At 28.4% G+C, this 26,185-nt stretch overlaps 3 protein-coding genes across 8 annotated transcripts in view; 2 read left to right on the top strand and 1 right to left on the bottom strand.

The window, feature by feature from the left end:
* Positions 1–3,411: 3,411 nt before the first annotated feature.
* On the top strand, positions 3,412–6,965 carry LOC107883145 (maternal protein tudor). Of its 3 annotated transcripts, none has more exons than XM_016802660.2 (3): positions 3,412–3,464; positions 3,572–3,834; positions 5,323–6,965. In XM_016802660.2, the coding sequence occupies exons 2-3, from the start codon at positions 3,831–3,833 to the stop codon at positions 6,900–6,902; spliced, it is 1,584 nt and encodes a 527-aa protein (XP_016658149.1). In that variant the 5' UTR covers positions 3,412–3,464; positions 3,572–3,830; the 3' UTR covers positions 6,903–6,965. The 3 variants fall into 3 exon arrangements, with proteins under 3 accessions (XP_016658149.1, XP_016658150.1, XP_029344442.1); XM_016802661.2 differs by having other exon boundaries at positions 3,420–3,464; positions 3,532–3,834; XM_029488582.1 differs by lacking the exon at positions 3,412–3,464 and having other exon boundaries at positions 3,519–3,834.
* Positions 6,966–8,625: 1,660 nt separating this feature from the next.
* On the bottom strand, positions 8,626–12,692 carry LOC100162463 (mitochondrial inner membrane protein OXA1L). Its single transcript, XM_001946764.5, has 8 exons — positions 12,235–12,692; positions 12,033–12,162; positions 11,441–11,584; positions 9,783–9,868; positions 9,561–9,725; positions 9,379–9,495; positions 8,922–9,081; positions 8,626–8,852 (listed from the first exon to the last, which is right to left on the bottom strand). Exons 1-8 carry the CDS (start codon positions 12,556–12,558, stop codon positions 8,707–8,709), a joined length of 1,272 nt encoding a protein of 423 aa, XP_001946799.2. The 5' UTR covers positions 12,559–12,692; the 3' UTR covers positions 8,626–8,706.
* Positions 12,693–17,950: 5,258 nt separating this feature from the next.
* The window catches only part of LOC100169491 (triple functional domain protein), a 119,692-nt gene continuing 111,457 nt past the window's right edge, over positions 17,951–26,185 (top strand). For all 4 annotated transcript variants that reach the window (XM_003243027.4, XM_003243025.4, XM_016802656.2 and 1 more), the window contains exon 1: positions 17,951–18,233. The gene's annotated coding sequence lies outside the window, so the exon portion shown is untranslated. The remainder of the gene's footprint in view (positions 18,234–26,185) is intronic.

The raw sequence follows: 26,185 nt of genomic DNA, 5'->3' as shown, positions 1-26,185 counted from the left end.
AGATAAGAACAAAAACCAACATGACTTTATTGTGGATAATCGCCGACTAATGAACAACTTTATATTTTTTTACTTAATGCGTACCTACCTAAATTATAAGCTATTAATTATAAGGAGTAGGCACCTATACCAATCAAATTAAATCTTTAAAAGATAAGATTGGTTTTCGTTGCGCAACAACTTATTGATAATAACGAATACTTGCCATTTCTTAGATAAAAAATGTTAGCTACCTACATATACCTAATTAGTTGATTCTATAAATACTGATTATCGAGCTATATTTATTTTAAGTGATAAATGATGATGTAATCTACCTATTGTTAAATGTTTTTTTCCCAGGCTTACATATTTTCTTACCTATGTTAAAAATGGTTTTTGATTCAAAATTATCAACTATATCTGTTTAAATATTAATTAGTCATTAATTAATACGCTTGATTGATGATTATAATATGCATTATGACATAATAATACTGAATTCAAATACATAGATAACAGCTTAGGTATAATGATTTATCTAAATTCATGACCATAGACGTAACTAGGGGGGCTTGGAGGACTAAGCCCCCCAACTTCGATTGTAGCCCCCCCCCCTGTCATAATTTCTATACTCCTATCAATGGTAGTTAATTTTTATTGGCTACAGCCATTCGCAACTTGACATTTCCTTCATGACCAGTTCGAATATGATAATTATTTATCCTTTCATATTATAATTCTTCCTAACCTAACCCCGGGAGTTATGTGATGTTATTTACCTACCCGTAGGACGTTTGATCCCGGTATTTTAATTTTTAAATCACTACATTTAAATACCTTTTTTTAATTTAAAATTCCAATTATTTTTAAAAAAGGTAGTTTCAATATAAAAATATAAGGATTCGCCGATTATAGTATTACAAGTAAATACTAAAAGCATTATTAAAAAAAAAAAAAATTGATGAAATCTGATTATTCTACAGGGCTAACATTATTGCCATAGTGATTGACCAGAAAAATTACCTTAACCGTTTAGGAATTGAAAATGGCATATAATAAAAGGTTGGTATGGCTCTGGAAATATATACAACCAGTCCTATCAAATTTCATTGACATCAAGAAAGTGAATAATATAAAAGAAATGACATTAAGAGAAATTGTCTCTTATTCTTTAACTGGAGGTCAAGGTTTTTTTTTTGCTGTTATTGTTATTGTAAAGGCAAATGTCAAACTAAAAAATGTACTCGTTTTTAAGGTAATTCTCGTTGCCATAATTCACAAGCTTGTTTAAATAAATAATAGTTTGTATTTAAGTACCTATTGGCTATTTGTAAAACGTTTTCTTAAGAATAATAATTAAATTAAATTTGTAAAATTAATTATAAAAGATATTTTAGGAATATAATTAATATATAGAAATTAATATTCTTTAATTTTTGCTATATAGACATCAAAATAACGGAACAAGTTCCGTTGATGATGGTTTAGGTAACCATTTCACAAAATATAGTCCATATTGTGTAATTACGTGAAGTGGAGAAATTACGGTTCGACATAGGTATATATAAACCTATATATACCTATAATCTATATATAATAAGTCTGATATATATACAAGACTGGGCAAGTTAACGGTTTTTTTTTACTTGTTAAGTTAAATTATTTTTAAATAATAAAGTTAAATTAAGTTAAAAGTTAACTTTGAAAAAAAAGTAACTTGACTTAGTATAAAGTTAAAATTTGCTAATTTGTAAAAATAAAAAAATCCAGACACATAATTTAGTTTATTAGATACCTAGTTTTTCTTTACGCTCAAGAAAATTACTGGGGAAATTTATAATGATACATCAAAGTAAAAACAACCTCATTCATAAATATGCAGTATCCTCTGGACGAGAATTAACTTTTTACCAATATGCAGTATTGTACGATAATCCTCCCATTTGATCTTTGCCATTTTTTGTGTGTTCGTTGTGTGTTTTGCTACCCGGATATGTTTAATATAACAATATTCTAATCGTATATTCTAATATTTTGCGAGTCCTAACTTAGGTTATCTATTTAGTGTATTATTGCTAAGCCTTTTCTTCGATATATTATTATACATACACTCCTGGTTTCTGACAGAAACAACATTCAATGTTCGCACACGACAAAATTCAATATAAAATATATAGATACTATTATTAAAAAAATGCAATTTTAATAAAAATTCTCTTTCAATAAAATAGTATTGGTAAGTATAAAGTTTATTTTCTTCAATTTTAGTAGGGGCATATTAATAGTATATTGACTACCGCTATTGATATGCCGGTGATATTATGGTTGATGATTGTACGTATAGTAGGTACGTACTATTCATAATACGGTGACAGCTCATTCTGGACTCAGGTGGTCAAGTGTTGTCATCAGTTTAAACGTTTATAGATATTATACAAATATTCAAGATATGTTAATGATTAATAATAAAAAAATGATTTATTATAGGTTTACACATATTCTTTACAATAGGGTTAATGACTAATGGATCGTTGTCTGTAGCGTAGCACAGTAGAACAACTAACTTCTAATTATTCTAAGCATTATTAGAAGAGGACGCCAAACGGATATATTTTATTTTCACCGTCTTGCAAGCGCGTATGATTATTCATAGCAAATTTACGGTCAACAGAATACGTTTAACTCCGATAGTTTAAATATTACTAATTAAAGTGAATCGACCTATTATGAAACTTAAGTTTCTTATGTCATCAATTGATGACAAGAACAGTATCTGTGTTCGTACGTTGGTTTTTTACAATAATTCAAAACAAACTGGATTGTGTATAAAACTTATTCTAATAAACACTGATACGATTCGTAAATACGCCATAAGTACACCTGGGCGAAAATAGTTAATAGATTAGGTTATACTGGTTATACCTACATGACGTGTCCGTAGTCCGTACTTAAGCCCAAACTAATCTAAAGATAGCTATAATGGACTGAAGGATTTTCAATAAAATGTCTAAAAATCCATAAAGGTTAGGTGAATATTACCTTGATATTAATTATAACTTTGAATAAAACAAATTAACAATAAATCTATTATAGCCTTGAATGTTAATCGTTACCAGCTATTTTTAGAATTTAAAATATGATTATACTATATTATATTTATATTATCGTATTTATCAATTAACTAGCTATCATGAGAAATTAAATAGTTATGTTTGCAACTCCTGAATCTTGATATGCATGTCTGTGATCTGACAACCGGCTAGCGACTAGCGAGTGACGTGGGCGGTGGGCTACTTTAATCTTTTTTCTATGGGGCTACTACAACAGACTACTACCTAGTACCTATACGGGCTACGGAAGGTATTATTAATACAACCGTCCTGTAATGCTGTTGACTGTTGTTGTTATACTGTTGTAGTGCTGTAGTGCTGTAGTGCTGTAGTGCTGTAGTGCTGTACTGCTGTCTGCTGTGCGAATATACAGTACGTATACTCCGTATATCCACATAGAACATTATATTATTATTAATATGCAATAACACCTATATAGGTAATTAATAACATGGCAATTTGTGTGTGTTTGTGCCTAGTGTGACCGCACGACCACGACGCGACGGCTGAGCACGTGCAGCGTGGGTTAAGAATTAAGAATTTCGTTAATTTTTTTATCGAATATCCACACTCACAACAGTCACAACTCACCACTCGGCACTCACCGTCTCACCGGTCATTACCAGTTCGTCATGATGTTTCGTTACCAAGGTGGCGCATTAGTCAAATGTAAAAATCCTGTCGTCGTAGCCATTGGAATTCGGTTTCAATCTTCCTAGATCATCATAACTCTACGACATGTGTAAGTATAAATATATTTTATCATTGGTTGTACATAGTATACATAAGTATACCTATATACTATGCATACTATACATAAGTATTAAGTATAATCAATGATTTTACTGAATACAGTAGGACCTCGATTAACCGTCAGTCTCGAGCCTTAACAGATAATTGAAAAGACGATTAAACGAGAAATTGAAAATGTTAAACCTATTATATACCTCTACAAATTATTTATTATATTCTTTAAGATTATTAAGATATATAATTATATAGTCACTATTATTTATTGATACATTCATTTTACCCATAAAACGTATATTACATCGCTCAAAAGTCCCAGATATACCGACTTGCACAAAAAGCGATGAAATTTTGAAATGTTACTACAACGCGCAAGTAATACGCAAGTTTGGCCTCTGATGGTTGAATAAAAAAGGTGTATAATCGAAGGTTTACTGTAAATTTCATCACCAGGATCACCCAATTTCATCAAGAGCAGTTTTTAGACAAAATATCCAAAGCATGGAAATTACCCGATATCGATAAATCTAATGATAATAGTATACTTACCTTTATGCTTGTTAATAGCTCAATTCACTCTATTATTAAAGTTAACAACATACAATTGATTCTGCTGAATGCAAATTTGGTATTTTGTAGTAAATTTGTAAGAAGGAGACAGCATATGCAGATTTGGTGTCCTCTCAAATTATTTGCTAATCAGTGTGTTATAATTATATCTACCTTAGATGTATTCAATTTTAACTTTTAAGGGTTAATGGTATATGATATGTAGGTACATGTGAATTATGGTTAATAGCAGATACCAACTTAGTTCATAGTTGTATTAGCTTTTGTTGCCATTCTTTTTTTTGGTTATTGAACCAACTATAATAATGGTACATTTTTAAGTGATTAGGTACAATCGAAGCTTTGCAATCTTCCAGTAAATTATTTTCAATTTTGACATTGATATATACTAGGTATTTGATGCATATTTTGGCACCTACATAATATAGTGGAGATCGAATAGGTACTCAATAATTCTTTATGAATTCAAAACATTACTAGGTAGGACTGGTTAGGTTAACTTTTAAATTTAGTTTGTAAATAAAATATATTTATTATATTTGATTTCTAGTATTCTAAAATATAATATATAAAAACACATAAATTACAAGGTAATATAAATAAAATTGTAAATAATACTTATACCATACGTATAACATTTTAAGACTGAAACTAAATAACTTAATTGAATTACAACTTGCATGGATAATCAATATTAATTCATAATTCCGTACCCACTTATTATTCTTAACTATTTTAATATTACTTTTATATAAGTGGCAGCTATTGTTTCACAGTACAAACAATATTGAATAATATTAACTTCTTTTTAAATTATTAAAATTGAATTGATGTATGTTTCAGGTTAAGTATAACTTAATGTAAATGCGGTTTTTAGTTGTATTAATTTTCCAATATGTTTACTTAACAGGTGATAAACTGAATACTATGAAAAATAAATGTTGGGACGCCTATATTTCATATTTTTATTCATTTAAGAACTTTTATATACAAAACAAAAATGATCAACAAGCTATTCAAGATATAACAACAAGTCTTCAACTTCTTGAAAATGAAGATTCAATGTCTGTTTCTATGAAGCCTGGAGATCTAGTAGCTGCTAAATATGAAAATGATGGTCTTTGGTATAGAGCTAAAATTTTAAATATTGAGGAAAATGCTTTTACAGTTCAATTTATTGATTATGGTAATTCAGAGTTATCATCAAATCTTAAAATACTACCTGAAAAAATAGCTTGTTACCGTGCAATGGCATATCATTGCATGCTTGATGATGTGGAACATGAAGAATATGTAATCTTAACTGTAAATGATATATATAGTATAATTTTTGACTTTTTAGGATCTATTGAAGTAATTGTAACTTTTTTAAGTCATGAAGAAACCTATTTGGTGAATATGAAGTGGGATGATAGATGTATAAAAACATTAGTAAATAACATTATTTCATATGGAATTACTCCAAAGACATATGAAACCTTGAAAGAAATTGATCAGTCTGGTGCAAAGATGGCTGTGAATCTTATTTATGCTGAGTCAATAAATGAATTCTATGTAGAAACTGAAGATAGTAAAGAAATAAAAAATAAAATTGAACATATACTTGAAAATGAAACTGTTTGGGAACCATTAACTGAGTATAAAATTGGTAAAATGGCAATTGCAAAAAGTATAACTGACAGTAGATGGTACAGAGTAAGGATTTTAATGATACATAAAGAAGGTGAATGTACTTGTTATTTCATAGATTATGGAGTTCAAGACAAATGTTCAGAATTTTATGAAGCAGTTGGTTATCTAAAATCGGCTCCTCCATTTATTAAACTATGTTCATTACATATTCCAAATATGAAAAAAAATGAAAAGCTGTTTGAGTGTTTATCAAAAAGTTTTACGAATGAAATGGAACAATGCAAAAATAAAAAGATGACAATGACTGTAGTAAAAACTGGTGAACCAATTGTAGTTGAACTCTTTGTTGATGATTTTAATGTGGCCAAACTAATCAAACCTATTCCAGTGATAGTATTTAATGTTATTCATTTGAATATATTAACAGTTCAAGTAAATTCTCCTAGTAGACAAGCTGTAATAACTGAATTAAGTACAATTAAAACTTTAAATCCTGTTGAAAGACCAAAATATTGTAAGATGTATGGAGCTTTAGTGAACGATCACTGGTATCGTGCAGAGCTAAAAAATAAGTTTAAAAGTTCAATGGATATAATGTTGGTGGATATGGGAAGTACTGTGATAAATGTAGAAAATGTATATGAGCTTCCTAAACACTTAGAAAATGTTAAATACTTGACTTTACGCTGTACCCTTGGATTGGATCAGAAATATTTCAGTGTATATAAACTGAAACAAATATGTAATAGTAAAACAGAATTTATGATGATAGTATTCGAAAACAATAACGTTGATGGACATCTTATACGTTTATTTTTGAATGATGAAGATGTTACTACAATTATAAAGAAAGATTGAATAAATAATCGTTATGTTATGTATTTCTAATTGCAATTTTTTATTCCTAAACATTAATTTTAATTAATTTACTTATTTATTTATATGTTAAAATCCACACTATTGTAATGTATCCAAACAATTTACATTTACCATAACTTTTTTTTTTCTAAGTTCATATTATATTAATTTGTTTCCTTTTTTTATATACTGAATAAGTACTTATAAAACCGTTTAATAAAACTATTATTATTATTATTATTATTATTATTATTATTATTATTATTATTATTATGATAAAACTAATAAATTTGTCAATTTGAAATGCTTGCAACTACTTTAAAACCATTTTAAGCCTATACCTAAATAGTAAAAGCTGGTTCAAGCATTATATGATATTGAGGTCGATGATTGAAATTTAAATGGGTCTCAACAACAAATATACTATAATACATAAAAAATAAAATTACTTATTAATAACAATCTACTTAATGGTTGGGGGGGGGGGGGGAGAATGGTCACTGGATATGCCGGTGCATGATTGTACAAGCCAAGTCTATGTGTTTATAGATTGTGATAAATATGATAATATATATATGAGTAGTTGGATTTGGTGCTTACCATAGACATATTAATATGTCTACGGTGCTTACATACATACAAATATGCAATATACATAATAATATGTCTAACTTTTAATTTTTTACATTTCAAATATCAATACCATCCTTGAGATTAATTAGTCTGGATGATTGGCGTTCTACTTATAACTCATCTGTTATTAATGGTGATAGTAGTATTTGGTTGTATATTATCAATATGGAAGCTATACAATAGGTTTTCTTACGCATGTTAAACCAAATTATGGACATTGGACAACATAACATAATATTATATCAATTTCATGGCATTACGATTCTTAGATCAGAAAGTATATTTCTCTAGATAGGAATTATGTATGAAAATTGTTGTTAACTATACATAACTAATTCAAAAAAGGTGGGTAAGTGGATGTCGCTCTGCTGTACAGTAGTTTACAAGTGGGTCACTGTATAATGGATAGTATTAAATTATATGATATAATATCACTGTATAAGAAAAATGATACTGAGCGGAGACGGTTTGTCAGTCTAGGTATTAGACATACCTACCTATTATAGGTATACTTATCTATAGTATTAAAAAAAAATTGACCTATAATAGGTATCAATAGTAAATTCCAAATTAATCATATCACAATATCCATTAGGTAACGTGTTATACATCAACAACAAACCGTTGTACTATCATAGATATATAATAGTATACTTTCGAAGTTTCAAGTACCCACAAATAATATTATACAATCATTACAATCACAACAAAATAACTAAAATAGTTATTCCAGGTTTTTTAATATGTAATTTCGTCCAAATTTGAACTTAAAATGACTATAAAAATAAACTTTCTTAGAATTTTTGGTAACAGAATTAAATATTTACGTGGAATCTTGTTTTGAATTTTCAATCCCTCAATAAGCAAAGAAAGAGTGGCTGTATACTTGTAGAATACACACGATTCAACAGCAAAGTATAAGAACTGGAGGGAGGGAGCTATTTAAACTTGTGACATAATTCCCCCTCCTTATTTGTGCCTGTGATTCACAGCCTTAAATAAATGCATAGGTCACTAATCACTATTTAATCTTCAAATTTATCCTTGTTCTAAAAGATAAAAACGTGTATATATATTATATACATAAACATAGTTATAATCAATATATTTTATATATTAAATAGTATATTATATATAAAAACAAACATTAACTATACTACAAACATTTGTATTAATTTTCTTTTTTGATGCCTCCAACAATTTTTGGATTATATTTAAACGTCTTAACCGGTGCTGCTCGACCAGCTTGTGTAAATTTCATATGATCTAAACGTTCCCTTTCTTCAATTTCTTTTACGACTTGCATATTTTTCCATGCTATGAAAAAATGTGCATAAGATTATTTTAAGAATGTTGTGTTTGAGAAAACTAAGTAAAATTTCTTACATTCTTTAAACTCTCCGATGACACCTTTCTTTTTTGATTTTGGTTTTTCTACAATCCTCTTTTCTTCTATATTAAAATAATTCCTTACACTTGGTATTTTCAAAAATAGTACTTGGCCTAGTGAAATAAAGTTAGTAGACGCCCAGTATAAACATACTGCCTAAAAACAATAAAAGTTATAGTGATAACTGATTAATTACACTGAATTTGTTTTCCTTAAATGTTACAACATATCAAGCAACATAAATTCTATTAAATAACAGAATTATTCTATTGTTTGATTTAATCCAGTATTAACAATAATGAATATAAAATGTTACGAGATTTATTTAATTCAATAATAATAACAAACAGAACATCTGTTAATTAATATATTGAAATAGATCATAATCCTTTTAATATCAATGTTGCTTTGAGAAAGTTAAAATAAAAATTATTTAGTTAAATTGATACTCACACATGGGAAATTCACAATAAAAGGAAACACAACAAGAGGTAATACACGAACTCCATATTTCAGATATTTTCCAAATCCTACACCAGAGGAAGCAAGTTTACCAATATCTGCTCCAAGCTAAAATGTTTGAATAAAAATGAATCAATATAAATTACGTAATTTTTGTAGTCATATTACAATACCTCTAATGTCACACCAAGAGTAACAACAGTAACAATAGGCAATATGAAATACTGGTCGGGCAACGTAATATCTGTGAACCACCAAAGACCACCATATTTGAAACTTTCTAAAGGTAACATTGCCATACCTCGTAATCCCAAAAACATACTTAAAAATATAGGAAACTACAAAAAAGTATATTATTATTTAAAAATCAATTTTTAGGATAGAACGTGAATTACTTGAATAGCTGGTAGTATCATACCCTTCAATGGGTTCACTTGATTTGTTTTCATAAATAACATAAGTTCTTGTGAAGCCCTTGCCACTAAAAAAAAAAAAAAATTAAATACCAATTACACGATTATTTCATATTTTCATAAAAAATATAATTTAATAAAAATAGTTATGATAATTTTGTAAATAAGTAGGTATAATAACTTATTATTTCCACTATTATTGGCATACATGCATTTATAAAATTTGTACAGGTCTAGGTTATTCCTCCATCCATAAATCAAGAAAATAACTTCCCAACATCAATTTGTACAATAATCACATTAAATTGTACAGAAAAAACTATTCTAAAAAAAGAAACCGAAAGTTGTAACAGAGTAGATAATTGATTTAAAAATACTAGACACTGGCAGTTTCATTTTCATCATTTTTACGTATTTTGTCAATATTTGAACTTTAGATGCTTATAAAAAAAAATTGTGACTGGATTTTTAATTTTTTCTTCTGCCTTAAAAAAAAAAAGAGGAGCTTTCTATTAAATTTTCAAGATTTTTTAACCCAACAAACAAAATGATATTGATATTTATAGAAAAAAAAAAATATAAACAACGGAAACTACAAATGTCCGTAAACAGCTCAAAATAAGTCAAAATATTTGGAAAATGTTAAGGTGTATAGAAAATACTAATTTAAACACTCAGTCAAAGTTTTATGTACCTACGGTCATTTGTTTTAGAGTTGAGCTAAAAATAAAATCAATTTTCTCGAAAACAGATTTTGCATAAATATTCCCGTTTTTCCTTAATTTTTCTTTTGTTTTTCACGGCATTTTTGAAAACTACTGGGAATTTTTTACTTTTGACCCCCCCAAAGTACCAACTAGATTCACTTTCCTATCAGAAAAGATACTGTTGAAGAAAATCCAAGCACTTTTACTGTCCTTAAAGGTAATGACAGACACAAAAAAAATAAAAAAAAAACACACATCATTGTAAAATCAATACATTCATCGTTTCACTCAGAATCTAAAAATGTCCTTTAAGTTAAATAAAGATTAAAATGTTATTTATATATATACATATATAACAAAATATATTTTAATAATTAGAGTAAAAAAAAAAGTAAATTAAATGTAATAAAAGGTATTATTTGGTTACAGTAAATTATAATTGGGAGTTTCTAAATTTCATTTAAAACTTAATAATATGTTATGTTTCATGTCATATGTAATTAATACTCACATACTGAATAAAACTATCAGTATAAAAGTTCTCTCCTTCCTGATGAGCGTTCATTAGATTATAAGTTTACTATTAATAAGGCAAGTGCACTGTTCAGACAATTTTCTATTCAAAATAATAAACAATAAAGTTTTGATAGGTAATAAGTTAAACCACACATTTTTTAAAATCAAGTAAAATGGGTAAACAATTTTAAGTTTAAATTTCTGTTGCGTTTGTGTTTGTATTAATTCTATTACTATTGTAATTCAAATATCTATTAAGCTTATTGTACCACGAGTACAGATTGTTAAATGTTCTTAATTCAAAAAAAAAAAAAAAAAAGTTTAAATTTAAATAGGTGACAAGTGCACTAATTATATCAGCAATTTGAAAGATATTTCTATACCAGTTTCAGTAATAAAAATAAATAAACAATTTACTTTCATAAGGATTTCCATGTAATCGGGCTTCTGTCATTTTTTCTTGGTATGCTTGAATCTGAGGCATATTATTATTCATTCTTGCAGTATGGCGTTGAGACGTAACTACTAAAGGAAAAACCAATAAACGCAATATGGTAGTACCTGAAAGAAGAAATACATTTTATGTTATCATATTATTTGTAAGTAACAATTTCATGTATGGGACATAATGAGTTCCAACTATTAATTATTATAATAAATGTGATAAATGTAACTGTTGAAAATAAATACAATTACGAACTAAGTATAACGAATCATTTTTAAACAATGAACAGTCTTTTAGTCAATTTTAATTGTTTCCAAATTTAACTTGAAACAATTTTTATTTGAGTTTTTTTAAAGAAAATATTCATGTATAAATCAAATATTTCCCTAATTATTTTCATTATTAAATGTTTATTTGGTTTAATAAGTACTTATTATTTAGAAATAAATTGTTCAATTCACATAATCTTAAGACAGTTAATCATATTAAGTTAATGGTGAAAAATGTTTTGTCGGTATTCAAATCTTTAAATATATACAATAATGTTTGCTATAATTTGCTCACCTGCTATAATGGCACCCCACCAGGGTAAACCACAAGATACGTGCATAAATTCTAAAGCATTTTGTAATAATCCTACAGGAGTGAAAGAACCAAGTCCTGCACTTTGTAGTGTCTGTTCACCTAATGTATTCTGTATGGATGTCAAAATTGAAATTATTATTATAACAATTTCTAATATGATTATCAGATAAAAATATTATACCAATGCTATTGCGACTTGTTCGACTGCCGCTTCAATAGGCACTTCTGGTGCATCAGGTATGACGTCTTCGGTCAGATCCACGGATTCGCTGTTGACCGATGGGAGTATTTCCGGCTGTTCACGACTATCGCCACTGCTGTGTCGAATAAACGTGAGATTTGCGGCCGACAAGACGTTCCTAAGATCCGTAAGTCTGGTGTGCCTGAATTTATCAGGGGCAAGTAAAACTACCCGTTTTGAAATGGAAACTCGGTGGAAATGACGTACCTGTCCAACACGCATACGGAGGCATAAGCTCATAACTAATCGCGGCGGCGGCGGCATTTTCCAAAATCTGAAAAACCAGACCTACAGATCAGTCGAGAACACTTACTGCGGCCTGTGGGCCAGTAAAATAGTAAATTGTTCGATGCTATTATAGCCTATTATAGTACCCACGATGTACAGAATATATTACTATATTAGATAAGGTGACGCCGCTCTCGTATCTTTCCAAAAATTATATTTTTGTTCTTCAGAATTTCTCACTAGAGTACGCTAGCGGTAAGCCGATTTTTATAAAGGTTGTAACATAGAACAATGTTGTAATGAGGATTTATGCTAAATATTTATTTGAATATTTCATTAAATGTCGTTCAAACGTCAACAATAAATCAACATTTAAACATTACGTTTAAGATATAGATATTTAGCTTGTAAAAAAGATTTGTACCTATTAAGTACAGTACCTTTTGTTCCACAAAATAGTTGTTCCATAGTCAATTCGTTCACATATTTGTTACAAGAATGAAGAAAGTACATTTATTCCAACGTCAATTGTTCCAAGGTTTATTTATGTCACTATTTTTTTAATATCCAATATAGCCATTACCTGAATAACGTCTAATGACTAATACTGTGCCAATACTGAATACTTTCAATATTTTTATGTTCTCAGACTCATTGTTCTCAACTAAATTTATTCCCAATTGGATTTTGTTACAATGGATTTGTATCATGCAACATATTTTACAAGTTGGGAACAATTTTTTATTGGAACAATTATATTATATAAACATTGATTAGAACAATTCTTTATCGAAATAAAAATTATTTAGAATAATGATTTACCAAGAGATTAAAAGGTAGATTAAAATATAATTATTAGTAAAAAATAAAAAAGGTATCACACTACCAGTCTTGTAACGTATTCAAATACGTATTCTGAATACTTTTGTTTGTATTTTTTATTCATTTAAAAAATACTTTTTTCCGATCCAGAAAAATTGTTTTAAATTTGTGACAAGACATATTATAAATCGTGAACATTAATTTTATTCTTTGAACGAAATATAATATTGGTCCATGATATAATTATTTTTGTAAACACCAATGTGGTGCATCCCATATGGCCAGTATCAGCCGTATCATATGTGGTCAAAATTTATAAATAACTTATGATTACGATGTATTTTTAATTATTAATTAATACATTTTAATTACAAACCATTCAAAAACTGACAAAAACTAGTTATGAAAAAAAGTATTTTAATAGTATTCGAATACTTTTTAACCCTTCTATCGGTTAATTCGGGTCCGTGATTCGGGTGCATAGATAAAGTTTGGAATTTATAGATTCTGTAGGCAGTTATTCAAAGGTGGACATTAACTTGCTAAAAAGTTAAAGTTAAGTTAAAAATTTAATTTTTTTTTAACTTTTTAACTTAACTAGTTAGTTTTTTTTTACTTTTAACTTATTAACTTATTCAGTTAAATTTTGTATTGTCTTAACTTAACTTTTTAAAGTTAATTATCATTATTGTACAGATAAGTTAATTACATTTTTTTTATCATGTGTGGAACCAAGAGACAAAACTTTTTCATTCAATTTTGGTAATTTATTTTTCTAATCATATAATATCATCAATTCATAATAATCAAATTATATTATAATCTATATTCTATACACTCTATTCAAAATGAGATCATTACTCGGCGGCCTAGTTGTGCGCATGGGCGTGGCTTTGTTCCGTGGCAGTGCCCATAGCGTCGCCGTAGTGGGGACGGCGTCTGACCATATGTCTGACCGCCGCCCGACGAAAACTGGTCGCCGCGCAGTAATGATCTCATTTTGAACAGAGTATAGATACTACAGTAAAGAGTAATAATTAGTATATTATTCATTGTATGGACTGGCTATTTTCACGAATTCTATTATTTAATGATCTACTTGGTATTGAATAATCCGATTTTTGTTTTATCTAACTCTCCAATTCCTAAAAACCGGTTTAAAACTAAATATCATAGTCTTAAAATGGAAATCATTATATCAATAACATATACTGGTTTCTGGTAAATACGACAATAATTCTAATGGACAAAACAAAAAGTCGTCCGAGATATTTATAAATTATAATTTATATTGCCGTATTCGTTAAAAATACAAGCAAACGTATGAGATTAGAAAATAACATTATCGAAAAAAATATGGAAACAATTTTTGGTAGGTATCATACTATTATCATTATTCATTGATTTTATTTAATAATAGACTATTATAATGGTACTAAATATAAGAAGTCTAACTAGGATAGAAGACTTACAGTAAAATGCATACTACTACTAATAATTAATATCTTCTCTAGACTCTAACAAGTTTAGTATAATTTAAAGTTTATAAGTTAACCTATAACTTATAAGTTTCTGCTAACAATGCTAGCAACTGTTTTTGCTTTATAATAATAATTTTAAGTTTTATGTTTGCACAGTGCTAAGCGTCTTGGTAAATGTCCGTACAAATCAAAATACTAGGGCACTTCATGAATTATGAATATTATGACTTAAAAAAAATTAACTTTTTTTTAACTGAGTTAAGTTAATTTTATTTTCCATCTTAACTTTTAACTTAACTTGTTAAATTTTATTTTTTTGTTAACTTTTAACTTAACTGAAGGTAATTTAATTGAATTAACTTAACTTTCCACAGTTAATTATTTTCATTAACTTGCCCGCCATTGAATTTGGAATTTATAGATTCTGTAGGCAATTATTATTAATTACTCATCTACACAATTAAAATAAGATGTCTTCACTGACTAATCAACGCACAGTCAAAACTGTGATAGCTAGACACTTAAAATGTTTATGGTACATTTGTATTTAGTACTACAATGGAGTGGTTCACGAATAAAAAAATAAAAAATGGAATTGTAAGGATGGGCTCACACAGAGATTTAGTTTCAGCAAACGGGAATAGAATACTCGTTTGTTATGGAATGGCAATTAAATAAATTGAGCAATGGATTATCACGTATATTTCTCAGAGCACCTGAAAATTGTGCAGATATAGTCACAATTCACGTTAGTAAATAAACATTTCTATCTTATGTGTGGAACATGTATTTACGAAGACACTATATTATTATACAGTATGAGTATTATGTAGTAGTATTACACTACTGACCATTATATATAGCTATACACATTAATAAATTATATGTTAAAACCGTTAGGTGAAAAGGGAAGGAACCACTTGGACTATATATAGTCTTATACCAGAAACCTAATTTTCACAATTGAAAGAGAACTTTGAGAAAATTGTTTTTTTTTTTAAATTACGAATAACTGTATGTTCGGTTGCCTATCTTATAACACCTTGTGATAAATATTTTAGTTTACATAGCGGCTATATCAAGCATGGCCTGGTAATTTTTAATTGAGTTGAGTTGTGTAATGGGTTGATTGAAAACATTTAAAAAAGTTTAATTATTTAATTTTTTCTTTTACTCGGTTTAGTTAAAAGTATTATGGAAACTGACAATTAACTTACTAACATAAACATTTAACATTAGTCATTACTATCGAAATTAATATAATTAGGTATACTTGTATACTAATGTATTGTAATACTTATAAAATATAAATTATCATTATTTTACGTAAATTATAATCACAAAGTATTGAATATTATATTAATATATTATAATATATTTTTTGCTTTATAACTAAATTTTATAAGTATAAATAGTAGTATTTTATCTTATACAGTTATACAGTTTATATATATTGTATTAGTATCTACACTTATGAGTTAAAAAATAATGTTCTTTATAATATATTCAATCTTATTTATTTAAAAATAGTATGCCATTCAATAAGTACAGTTAAATATTTAAATAGGTACCTACTATTTTATTTATTTAAATAAATAAAAATATTATTTAAGTGTTTAACGTTAAGTATAACTGCGTCTATATGGCGCAAGTAACTATGAAGATTGATGAACTCTTAAATATTCTGGGATTGAACTTATAAATTACAATTACTTACAATTATGAATTAAATACCGTTTCTTTGATTTCCAAGTTGATAACTTAATACCTAGGATGCCACACCTCCCACACAACTCCACAAGGCACAACCATAAACCGTCTCCATTTAACTGTAATGAGTGACATAATGACATAGTTAGTAAAACTATGTTAATTGTTGGATATGTAATTATAGTTTAAATTGTAGCGTTTTGGTTGACATTTTGTGACTACCTATATCTACCCCTGTTATTTTAACTGACAATGTTACGAAAGATCATCGAGTTTAGCGACCTGAGATGGTATGTGTAGCGAGCGACTATATACATTAATACTGTCTATTTGTCATACTTTAACATGCAAGATTAGTGATTACAAATACAGTGAAGCATCCATACAACCATAGAACATTATGTTTAATAATTAATTCTAATATTAACGAAATTCTCTATAATAGATATGCATTTTTTTAGCGTCCATGAGGCTTCGTAATATGGAAGTTTCACTTTAATGCTGTATTATACACCCGTTACCTATTGTCTATTAGAAAATAATTACAAAAATAGTTATTATAGCTTTTGATAGCATAAATATATGCTCAGTGAATTAGATCGTTGTGTGTATGCAGCACTATGCGTAAAAAAACGAAACCGTGTACTTCAATACTAAATCCGACTAACAAATTATGATTGAACCATCGTTTTTACTTTTTGGCTCGTTGAAATACACGGGCTTCCGAAAAAAATCGAAATATCAACTTTGGACCTACATTTGATTTGTTCCCATTATTAGGTTATAATATTAATTAAATTAGGTGTGACATTAAAATACTGTATGTCAATTTATAACATTGATATGGGACAAATATCGCGGTGTATTTTAATTGTACACTGGTTTGTGTTGACGAATTCCTAGTAATTTTCCTAACTTTCTAGTAGTTTAGAGGAATAACTTATAAGTGGTAACTCTAGTAAAACGCAAGACGTGCTAATCATGATTAAAGATAATATACCTTAAAGAAATATCTTTTAACTGTGGTACTAATCGCCATTTACACTCAGCGAAAGCCATCCGAACGTGAGCCACAGTATCTTTATTCTATTCTAAATGACTAAAGACTAAACTGTTAATCTAAACTACTAATATTAGTAATTTATTAGTAATTTAGTTTTTTACTAATTTTAATTGATTAGGTACTCAATTACTGTAATTATTACCAAAGGATAAACTGCAAAAGGACGAAAATCACGATTTATCATTTATCAATTATCGTCACAACCAAAACAAACACGTCGTGATGGTCACACTGAGCTTTAGCGGGTGTGTGGCCGTTTCGATAGATGTCGCCGCGGTTCACCAACGGTCCCGATCGCCGGCGGCGGAACACGACGAATCACCGAGAGTCGGGCGCTGCTCCTGGCCAACGGGGACTTCGACTGTCTGCTACCATTGATTCCGTGTTGACGTTCGACCGGCGGTGGTGTTGTGTGTACGAAGCCGTACCAAAAGTGAGAAAAACACAACAACGATAAATAATACGTTTGATTGCGCGCGTTACTGATTATCCACGGGTTTTCGTTTTCGAGTCGACGTCTAGTGATCACGATGCGCGCCACCCGAACGGTTTTTACGTGTCGGACACCCGATACTGACCAGACGTCGTCGGATCACGGCCGAGCAACAGTTTGAACCGAGAGCCGCGATAACACCGTAAGTCTTACCTATAGAACAAATAATAAGTATGTCTACGGTTCGACCATTTAGAGATTAGAACTGTATTCATTTAGCTCGTTATGTGAAACCTGCCCAGTATGTCGTTAATATTTGGCAATTTGGCATTAGGCATTAACTCATTGTCACGATCTTACTAGACTGCAGTAGAATCGGAGTGTTTCTAATGATATGTTCATCTGGAGTCTACTATACTACTTATGCGATGAAATAATTCCCACCGACTGACTCGTAGTTTTTGGAAATATTAATCTTCATTGCCCTTGCTGCGATTGTTGTTGAAAATATACAATATACATGCCACCCTCTTGTTATCACGGTTGTTGCGATGGTACAGATCTCTTTGGGTAATACCTATCAACTTATCCAGATGTCAGTTCCTCCAGAGATTTATATAATCTTACCCTTAGAACAATATAGAAGGTATTCTGCATTCTTTGTTATTGTTGATTTTTTTTCATGTTTGTGCTTTCATTATAATCTTACTGTTTATATTTACATAATCTAGCTCAGGTTTGTGTTGATATTCATAACAATATCTTTTTCTCAGATTCATCCCTTTGTTTCAATTGTACTGTTGTAGGTACAACATCTATCTTTCTGTTGATTTTATGGTAGTTAGGTAGGTAGGTACCTACAGTTTCAGTACTTTGTTCAAAAATCATCAAATAATATAGATATGTTCTACACCCTCGTCTACACCAATAAGTTATAATGATATCAGGTAATCAGGTACCTATAATATGGTAGATACTTAAGTTTAAAACTAATTAGGTATTTGAATAGGTATCATTTTGATGTATTAGTTGACTATTTTAAGTATTACTGAGTTTTGTTATATAATTCTTTTAAAATACTAAGTAGATGCCATTATTAAACAAATTATAATAATGTAAGTTAGAAGTTTAAAAACCACTGCTTTATTCGATAAACATATCTTTTACATTAGATATTCAGTAGGTTTTTGACAGTTTATTTGTGTATTATTAAGTATATAGGTATATATATATACATATTAGTAGTGCATAGGTGTAGATTGTAGTACAATGTTGGTAAACATTGCTGTTCATTCCTTATCATTTATGTTAGTCATTACTCATTAGCCTTGTACCTTAAAAAGTTATGAGAAGAGAATTCTTTAGGGTTGTTGTTTTGTATAGATTGAGTTAAGTAATATCGCAATACGTACTCAATTACTTTGTATGGTTATACCCACCAATTGTATTTAGTTACCTATGTCACAAATTTAATTTAATCTTGTTCCTATTATAGGTATAGTAAATAAAAATGTACAATACTATTTATAAACAGCCCTCAAGTATATAGAAATCTAAAAATTTAAAAAAAAATTAAAATATAAGTAGGATAATGGTTTATGACGAGGTTTATGATGTACCTATATTTGAGTATCATCCTATGTTTATGTTTAAATATATTTGTGAACATCAGCCAAATAATATAAAACTACATTTAGCTTAATACTCGGCTTAATATAAGTAGACACAATGGATCTGAACCAATTTTTTCATAAGATAATTGATACTTAGTACAATTAGGTATACCTAGTTTACAGCAAATAAGTACCTAGTAAAATTATAGGCTATAGCCACCGTAGTAACAGTAATACAACCTACCTTTGTATCATACAATTAATAATGTTGGCTGTTCAAAATTTATTTGGCTGATTGTAAAAAAAAGGACTGCTTTATCCTGTATGCTGCATCTGCGATTAAAGTCTGTGCACACCTATGAAGTATAATACCATGTACTTATTAGTTATGTATAATAGAGTTAATACTCTAATGTTTTGTTTTATATTCTCAAATGGTGGTAGGTACATATCATTTACAATACATTTTTTTTATATATTCCATGAATATACACTGCGGAAGTAATAATACCTAATGAATTTTACTGGTTGGTTGCTGACTGTGACCAAACGGCCACAACTTGCACCACAATGGCCCACAGGCCAAAATATATTGCACATGCAGCACAATTACCTTTTGCTGCAACAGTGTGCATGTCTATGGTATACTTGTTAATACATGAATACATGGTATAGGCAGTAGTCGGGACGCTACTAGTTTTTTGTAGCACGCTGAGTTATGGCTACTTCCCCAAAAAAGTAGCTCGCTACCACTATCGCTACTTTTTTTAAAATGTAACGCGCTACTTTTTCGCTACATTTTTAAAAATGTTCTTATTGAAAACTAGTATTTGTAGTTTGTACTGGTTTGACATTTGGTCACTGGACAAGGCCCAGGACAAAAACTTCACTAATACACTAATTATTATCATAATATAAATAAAGTATAAACAAATATAATCATAATTGTTATTTTAATAATCACCAATTAGATTGTAGGTAGCGACAAAATAATGATAATTTTCGCTTCGCTAACCGAAAATATTTAGCGCACTATAGTATTTCGCTATCTAAGGCATAATGTAGCGACGCTACGTCAATCGCTACTCCCGACCACTGGATATAGGTATTTGAAAGTTAATATATTCAATGCGTAGGTATATAGGTATAGTGCTTCATCAAATCATCCCCAATATGTTTTACCTATTTTATTATAATGTAGTTGAGTTTATTCAAAGCTAATTAATTATTTTGTCATTCTTGACTGTTAATTATTTGATAATTCAAGTTAGATTAGAAAACTAAAATAAGACATACCTATTAGCTAAGTACCTAATCTATGAGTAAAGTACCATCAAGGTATCAAGATTGTATGCGAGGTTGTATGTATTTCTTTTGTGTGTAACAAAAACCTTGTTGTCTGGAGTCATTTGGATCATGTTTAACTAAATTATTTTTTACACTTAAATGAGTGTGGTAAAATGTACATTTATTTATAAGTTATAGTTTATATCTATAAAAGAAATATGTATTGAACTTGGTAAAATTTACATTATCATCAAGTAAATAATTCTAACTTGGTAGTAGTATAGCTGCAATAAAATTATTTTAATTCTATCTAAAAATAGTCTCTTAATTACGAGCTTAATTATTAATTTATGCAATTTCAGGTATTTATTTTAATTTCATCAAATTATTTTTATTTAATATCGTAAATACTTAATAAGGAAAGTGTTGTTATAAATTAATTTTACTTTGATGTTTGCATAATTATTATAGTTCTACAAATACCTATATTGTTGCTTAATTATTTTTAAACATCTATTAGGCATCTACTATTTGTGTGTATTGTTATTTTGTTTATTTATTAACTTGCCTAAATATCTCTTTGTGATTAGTGATAAGTGATAACTAATCAACTATTCTGAAATAACTTGTTAAACCTTAAATATTTTGATTTTATTCAAAGAACAAATGAGAAATTATTGTTTTCAGCTGTTTACCCAGTTTTTTTATGCATCTAATTAATCAGTTCATATCAGTCAGTGGCGTAGCCAGGGGAGGGGTTGAGGGGGGCTGCAGCCCCCCCCCCCCCCCCCGAAATGTAAATGAAATAACACTTTTCAGCCATCTATTTGTGCTTGTACGTATTTAATGTGTAAAAGTGTAAAAGTTGTTCTTTTGTTATGTAGTTTGTAATTTTTATTTTTATAAATTATAGGTAATTTGTTAATTATTCATTTAATCATTTACTCACAAAACACTTACCGACTTACTTATAAAATAAAAATGTTAACTGTTTAATATACTTTATTAGTTAAATTTAGTTAAAATTAAAATTAGAATTTAGAATTAATTGAATCTTTGTTAGGTACATCAGTACATACATGATTTGTATAATAAATTATTTATATTATATTAAATACATTTTTGGTATTTGCTTAAATCATCTGAAAATGTATATATAATTCTCTTCTTCCTATAGTTGGTCTACTTAATATATAATTTATTTCATCAACATTTATTGATGATGTTTCTTCAATGAGTGGAAAAATAAAAGAATTAGTGGACGTGATTAGATATGATCACTATCATTACTATTACTAAACACGTACAATAACAAATTTTGTTATTTTATTAAAAATTGAAAAATAGGAAAGAACTTGAAAAATTTCAGTCGTTGAAAATTTTCAATGCTGCTGAAAATTTTCAATCTTACAGCTCTCGTCCTACCTATCAGTTTTATTCGAATTTGAATGAAGTTTTACCATTTTTGTAGTTTTTAATAACAATAAAGATTGCGCACTTAATTTTTAATATTTTTAATGTAAAATTGATATTTGATCAATGGATTTTTTCGCTTTAAAATTCTCTAAAATGTATTTTGTTTAGTTATAAATAGAAAAATTATTGAATTTAATTAGAAACCTACATAATTTATTGTACTTAATCTTTGCTCTTTGTTGATAAATATATTTCGAAAACACTAATAAATATAGATAGGTACTTAATTTAATTGAAGAAATGTCTAAAATTGTGAAGTTCATACATTTTATGTTGTAAATATATATAATTTATCAGTAAGTATTTGATTATTGTATGATGTAGGGAATATCTAGGTACCGACTAGTTAGTAGTTATTAATTCAAAAGTAAAAAGGTGCATGATTGAACAAAATTGATGTGATGATAGGTACGTGAATGATTTTGCTCGAGATTTTGCCTCTTGCATTCGCCTATACCTAGTTTTTATAAGCCCGCGAGTTAATTAATTATGATCAACTAGGTCTTCGTCTTTATGAATACATAATAAAAATGATTTTTTTAAATGTTGTCATAATTTTAATTAACATTTTTGTTTTAACAGGCAACAGCTATTAAAACATACGCATTGATAGTTATTAAATGCCTAATTTAAAAACAAAATGTACAATACAAATGACTGCTTTATTTCTGATTTTATCAAGTACCATTATTATAATAAAATAAAATAATGCAGTTACGTTGTATATTACTGTTTGTATATTTATTGCACAATAGTAATTGATACATTATGATTTGTTCAATTCCTGAACATATTTGTTTTTCTTAATTTTTTGTATAATCTAAATATAAAAAAGGTGGGCAAGTGAGTGTCGCTCTGGAGTATATTAGGTTACAAGTGGGTCACATGGTGTTGAATTTGAATTCAATAATATTATAATATCATTGTATAAGAAAAACGATTCTGAGCGTCAGCCTATGATATTATTAAGTATATTGGATGATATTATTGTGAATTAAGTAATTTATATATGTATAACCTATTTACAATGGAACCTTGTTTTCATTTTTCAATCCTTAGCTCTTAAAGTTGAACATTTTATACATTTTTAACTACAAAATAATTATTTAATTTGATATATTTTGTTAAAATTCGAACTTTAAATGCTTTTAAAAAAAAATTGTGCCTACCTATGTTTTCGATTTCGTGTAAAAATGTCCGTTTTTCTTTTGTTTTTCACGGCCGTTTTGAAAATTACTGTGGAATTTTTACTTTTGACCCCCCAAAGTACCAACTAGATTCACTTTTCTATCATAAAAGATACCGTCGAAGAAAATATAAGCACTTTTACTGTCCTAAAAGGTGATGACAGACACATAAAAAAAAAAAACACACATTGTAAAATCAATACATTCATCGCTCCGCTCAGACTCTAAAATATTTAAGTATATGATTTATTTCAATATTGATGTAATGCGTGTGATATACAGCTGTCTATCTAAATATTTAATTTTTTTTTTTTTTATTGAATATAAAAACATCGGCTACTAGGCCATTGGTTATTGAATTACTATTTTTTTTTTTAATGGTTTACATTTGGTTAAAGCTTAAATTAGGTTAGGTATATAATTTGATTTTTTTTAAGAAGTTGACTATGTTTATGTTTGATTGGAGATCGGGCTGAAGGGCTTTACTTAATTGCTGTAGTATGTGGTGTTTGGATCTTGAGTCTTAGTCCTTGAAACAATCAATAAGTACCTATACGTGTTTGACAATGAACTCCACACCACATGATTCGCATATAGGAGGGTCTTTTCAGGCCATGAGGTGGTTGTGTGTTGCAAAAGTATGCCCCATTCGAAGACGATTCAAAATGGTTTCATTCAATTTTTTTACTGTAGGAAATATTTATTAATTTAAATTTATGTTATAGGTATACTGAAGAAACTAATCTTGATAAAAATGAAATACAACTAAACAAGTAACTTTTAATTGGTTAATTACTTCCTATATTTTTAAAAAGAAATTATAGGTACCTACATGAAAACTCAAAAATTGCAATGTGATTATTTATGTAAATACATACATTTGAAAGCTTATAGCTTAAGTGGGTAGGTATAAACAATTTTGACTTAGACGTAATAATCTAAAAATAAACTATGTATATGCCACTGTATGAACTATTATATTCTTAAGAGGACGTGATACCCGCATGTGTTGTCTTCGTCTTAGAAGTGCGTAACATAGCAAATTATACGCTAAGCAGAACACGTGTAGCTCCGTTAGCTTAAAAATTAGAGTGATTTGACCTCTTATAAAATCTAAAGGTAAGATTATTATCTAGACGACCTCATGGACTTTTTAATTTAAAAGCGAGCTATGAGTATTTTAAAATTGTAAATTGTTTGTGCTCAACTTACTAAATTAAGATTATATTGAGAATAATATAAAATATATGCCTACCTATGATTAAATTATAACCAACTTAAGAAATATGGGCTAATCCACCTGTCTTCTTCGTTCAGAATCTTTTTTTTTTATAGGTATAGGTAGGCACAGTAATTTATCATGTTAAGATGATCGTGTTAAAATTTAAACTTCCATTTCGTGCAGTAAATTATATATTACTTTATAATGAGGGTACACTAGAAAAGTAGTAGTACCAATGAGATACTGGGTTTTTAAATTCTGATTGGAGCAATGAATCTATTGATTTTAAAATGATGTTATTTGTGTATTTGTAGTTTTTACTCGTTTTATAGTAGAAAAAGTGCTTTTATCATTATCTTTGAGGGTGATTTCTGATAGTAAATTGGATTTGGTTGGTACCTTTTTTTTAGAGGTCTGAATTTAAAATTAACACTTATTTAACAGCATTTTTTTAAATATTCGGGAAAAATAAAAAAAAAAAATTAAGAAAAACGGGAATTTTTCGCAAAATCAGTTTTTGACATAAAGAATTTGGTGTTTTTGTTGAACTCAAAACATTTAACCAAGATTCTTACAATTTAAAAAAATGTTTATATTGTCATTTTCTTTACATAGTACAATTTTTAATATATTTTGACGCTTTTTAAACTAAGTATACGTCATATAGGTATAGAATTTTAACAATTTCAATTTTAGATTCTGAGCGGAACGATGAATGTATTGATTTTACAATGATGTGTGTTTTTTTATTTTTATTTTTTATTTTTGTGTCTGTCATCACGGTTTGGGGCAGTAAAACTGCTTCGATTTTCTTCAACGGTATCTTGTTTGATGGGAAAGTGAACCTAGTTGGTACATTCGGGAGGTCAAAATTTGAAATTTCTAATAGTTTTCAAAAGCGCCGTGAAAAACAAAAGAAAAATTAAGGAAAAACGGAAATTTTTACGCAAAATCTGTTTTCGAGAAAATTGATTTTGGTAACTTTAAAGCGAATGACTAGATATATGAAATTTTCACTGGTTGTTTATATTTCCATTTTCTATACATGAATATTATAGCTGTACAAATAACAAATTATTGATTTTAATAAACGATTTAGCATAGGTGAAAACCATTCGGCTCCCATGTTGTTATGTCGCAAGGAAACAAAAAAAATGTATTAGGACATTTTTAGATTCTGAGTGAAACGATGAATGTATTGATTTTACAATGATGTGTGTTTTTTTTTTATTTTTTTTTTTTTGTGTCTGTCATCACCTTTTAGGACAGTAAAAGTGCTTGGATTTTCTTCAACAGTACTTTTATTGGTAGGAAAGTGAATCTAGTTGGTACGTTGGGGGGTCAAAAGTCAAAAATTCCCAATAGTTTT

This window comes from Acyrthosiphon pisum, chromosome A1, assembly GCF_005508785.2.
Source record: "Acyrthosiphon pisum isolate AL4f chromosome A1, pea_aphid_22Mar2018_4r6ur, whole genome shotgun sequence".
NCBI lineage: Eukaryota > Metazoa > Arthropoda > Insecta > Hemiptera > Aphididae > Acyrthosiphon > Acyrthosiphon pisum.
This window is presented reverse-complemented; position numbering and strand designations above follow the sequence as displayed.

Coding starts and splice junctions, on each gene's coding strand:
- LOC100162463 (XM_001946764.5), bottom strand. CDS start 12,558: ATGCCGCCGCCGCCGCGATTAGTTATGAGCTTATGCCTCCGTATGCGT. Junction 9,496..9,560: donor CTCTTGGTGTGACATTAGAG/GTATTGTAATAT, acceptor CAAACATTTTAG/CTTGGAGCAGATATTGGTAA. Junction 9,082..9,378: donor TTATTGTGAATTTCCCATGT/GTGAGTATCAAT, acceptor TATTGTTTTTAG/GCAGTATGTTTATACTGGGC.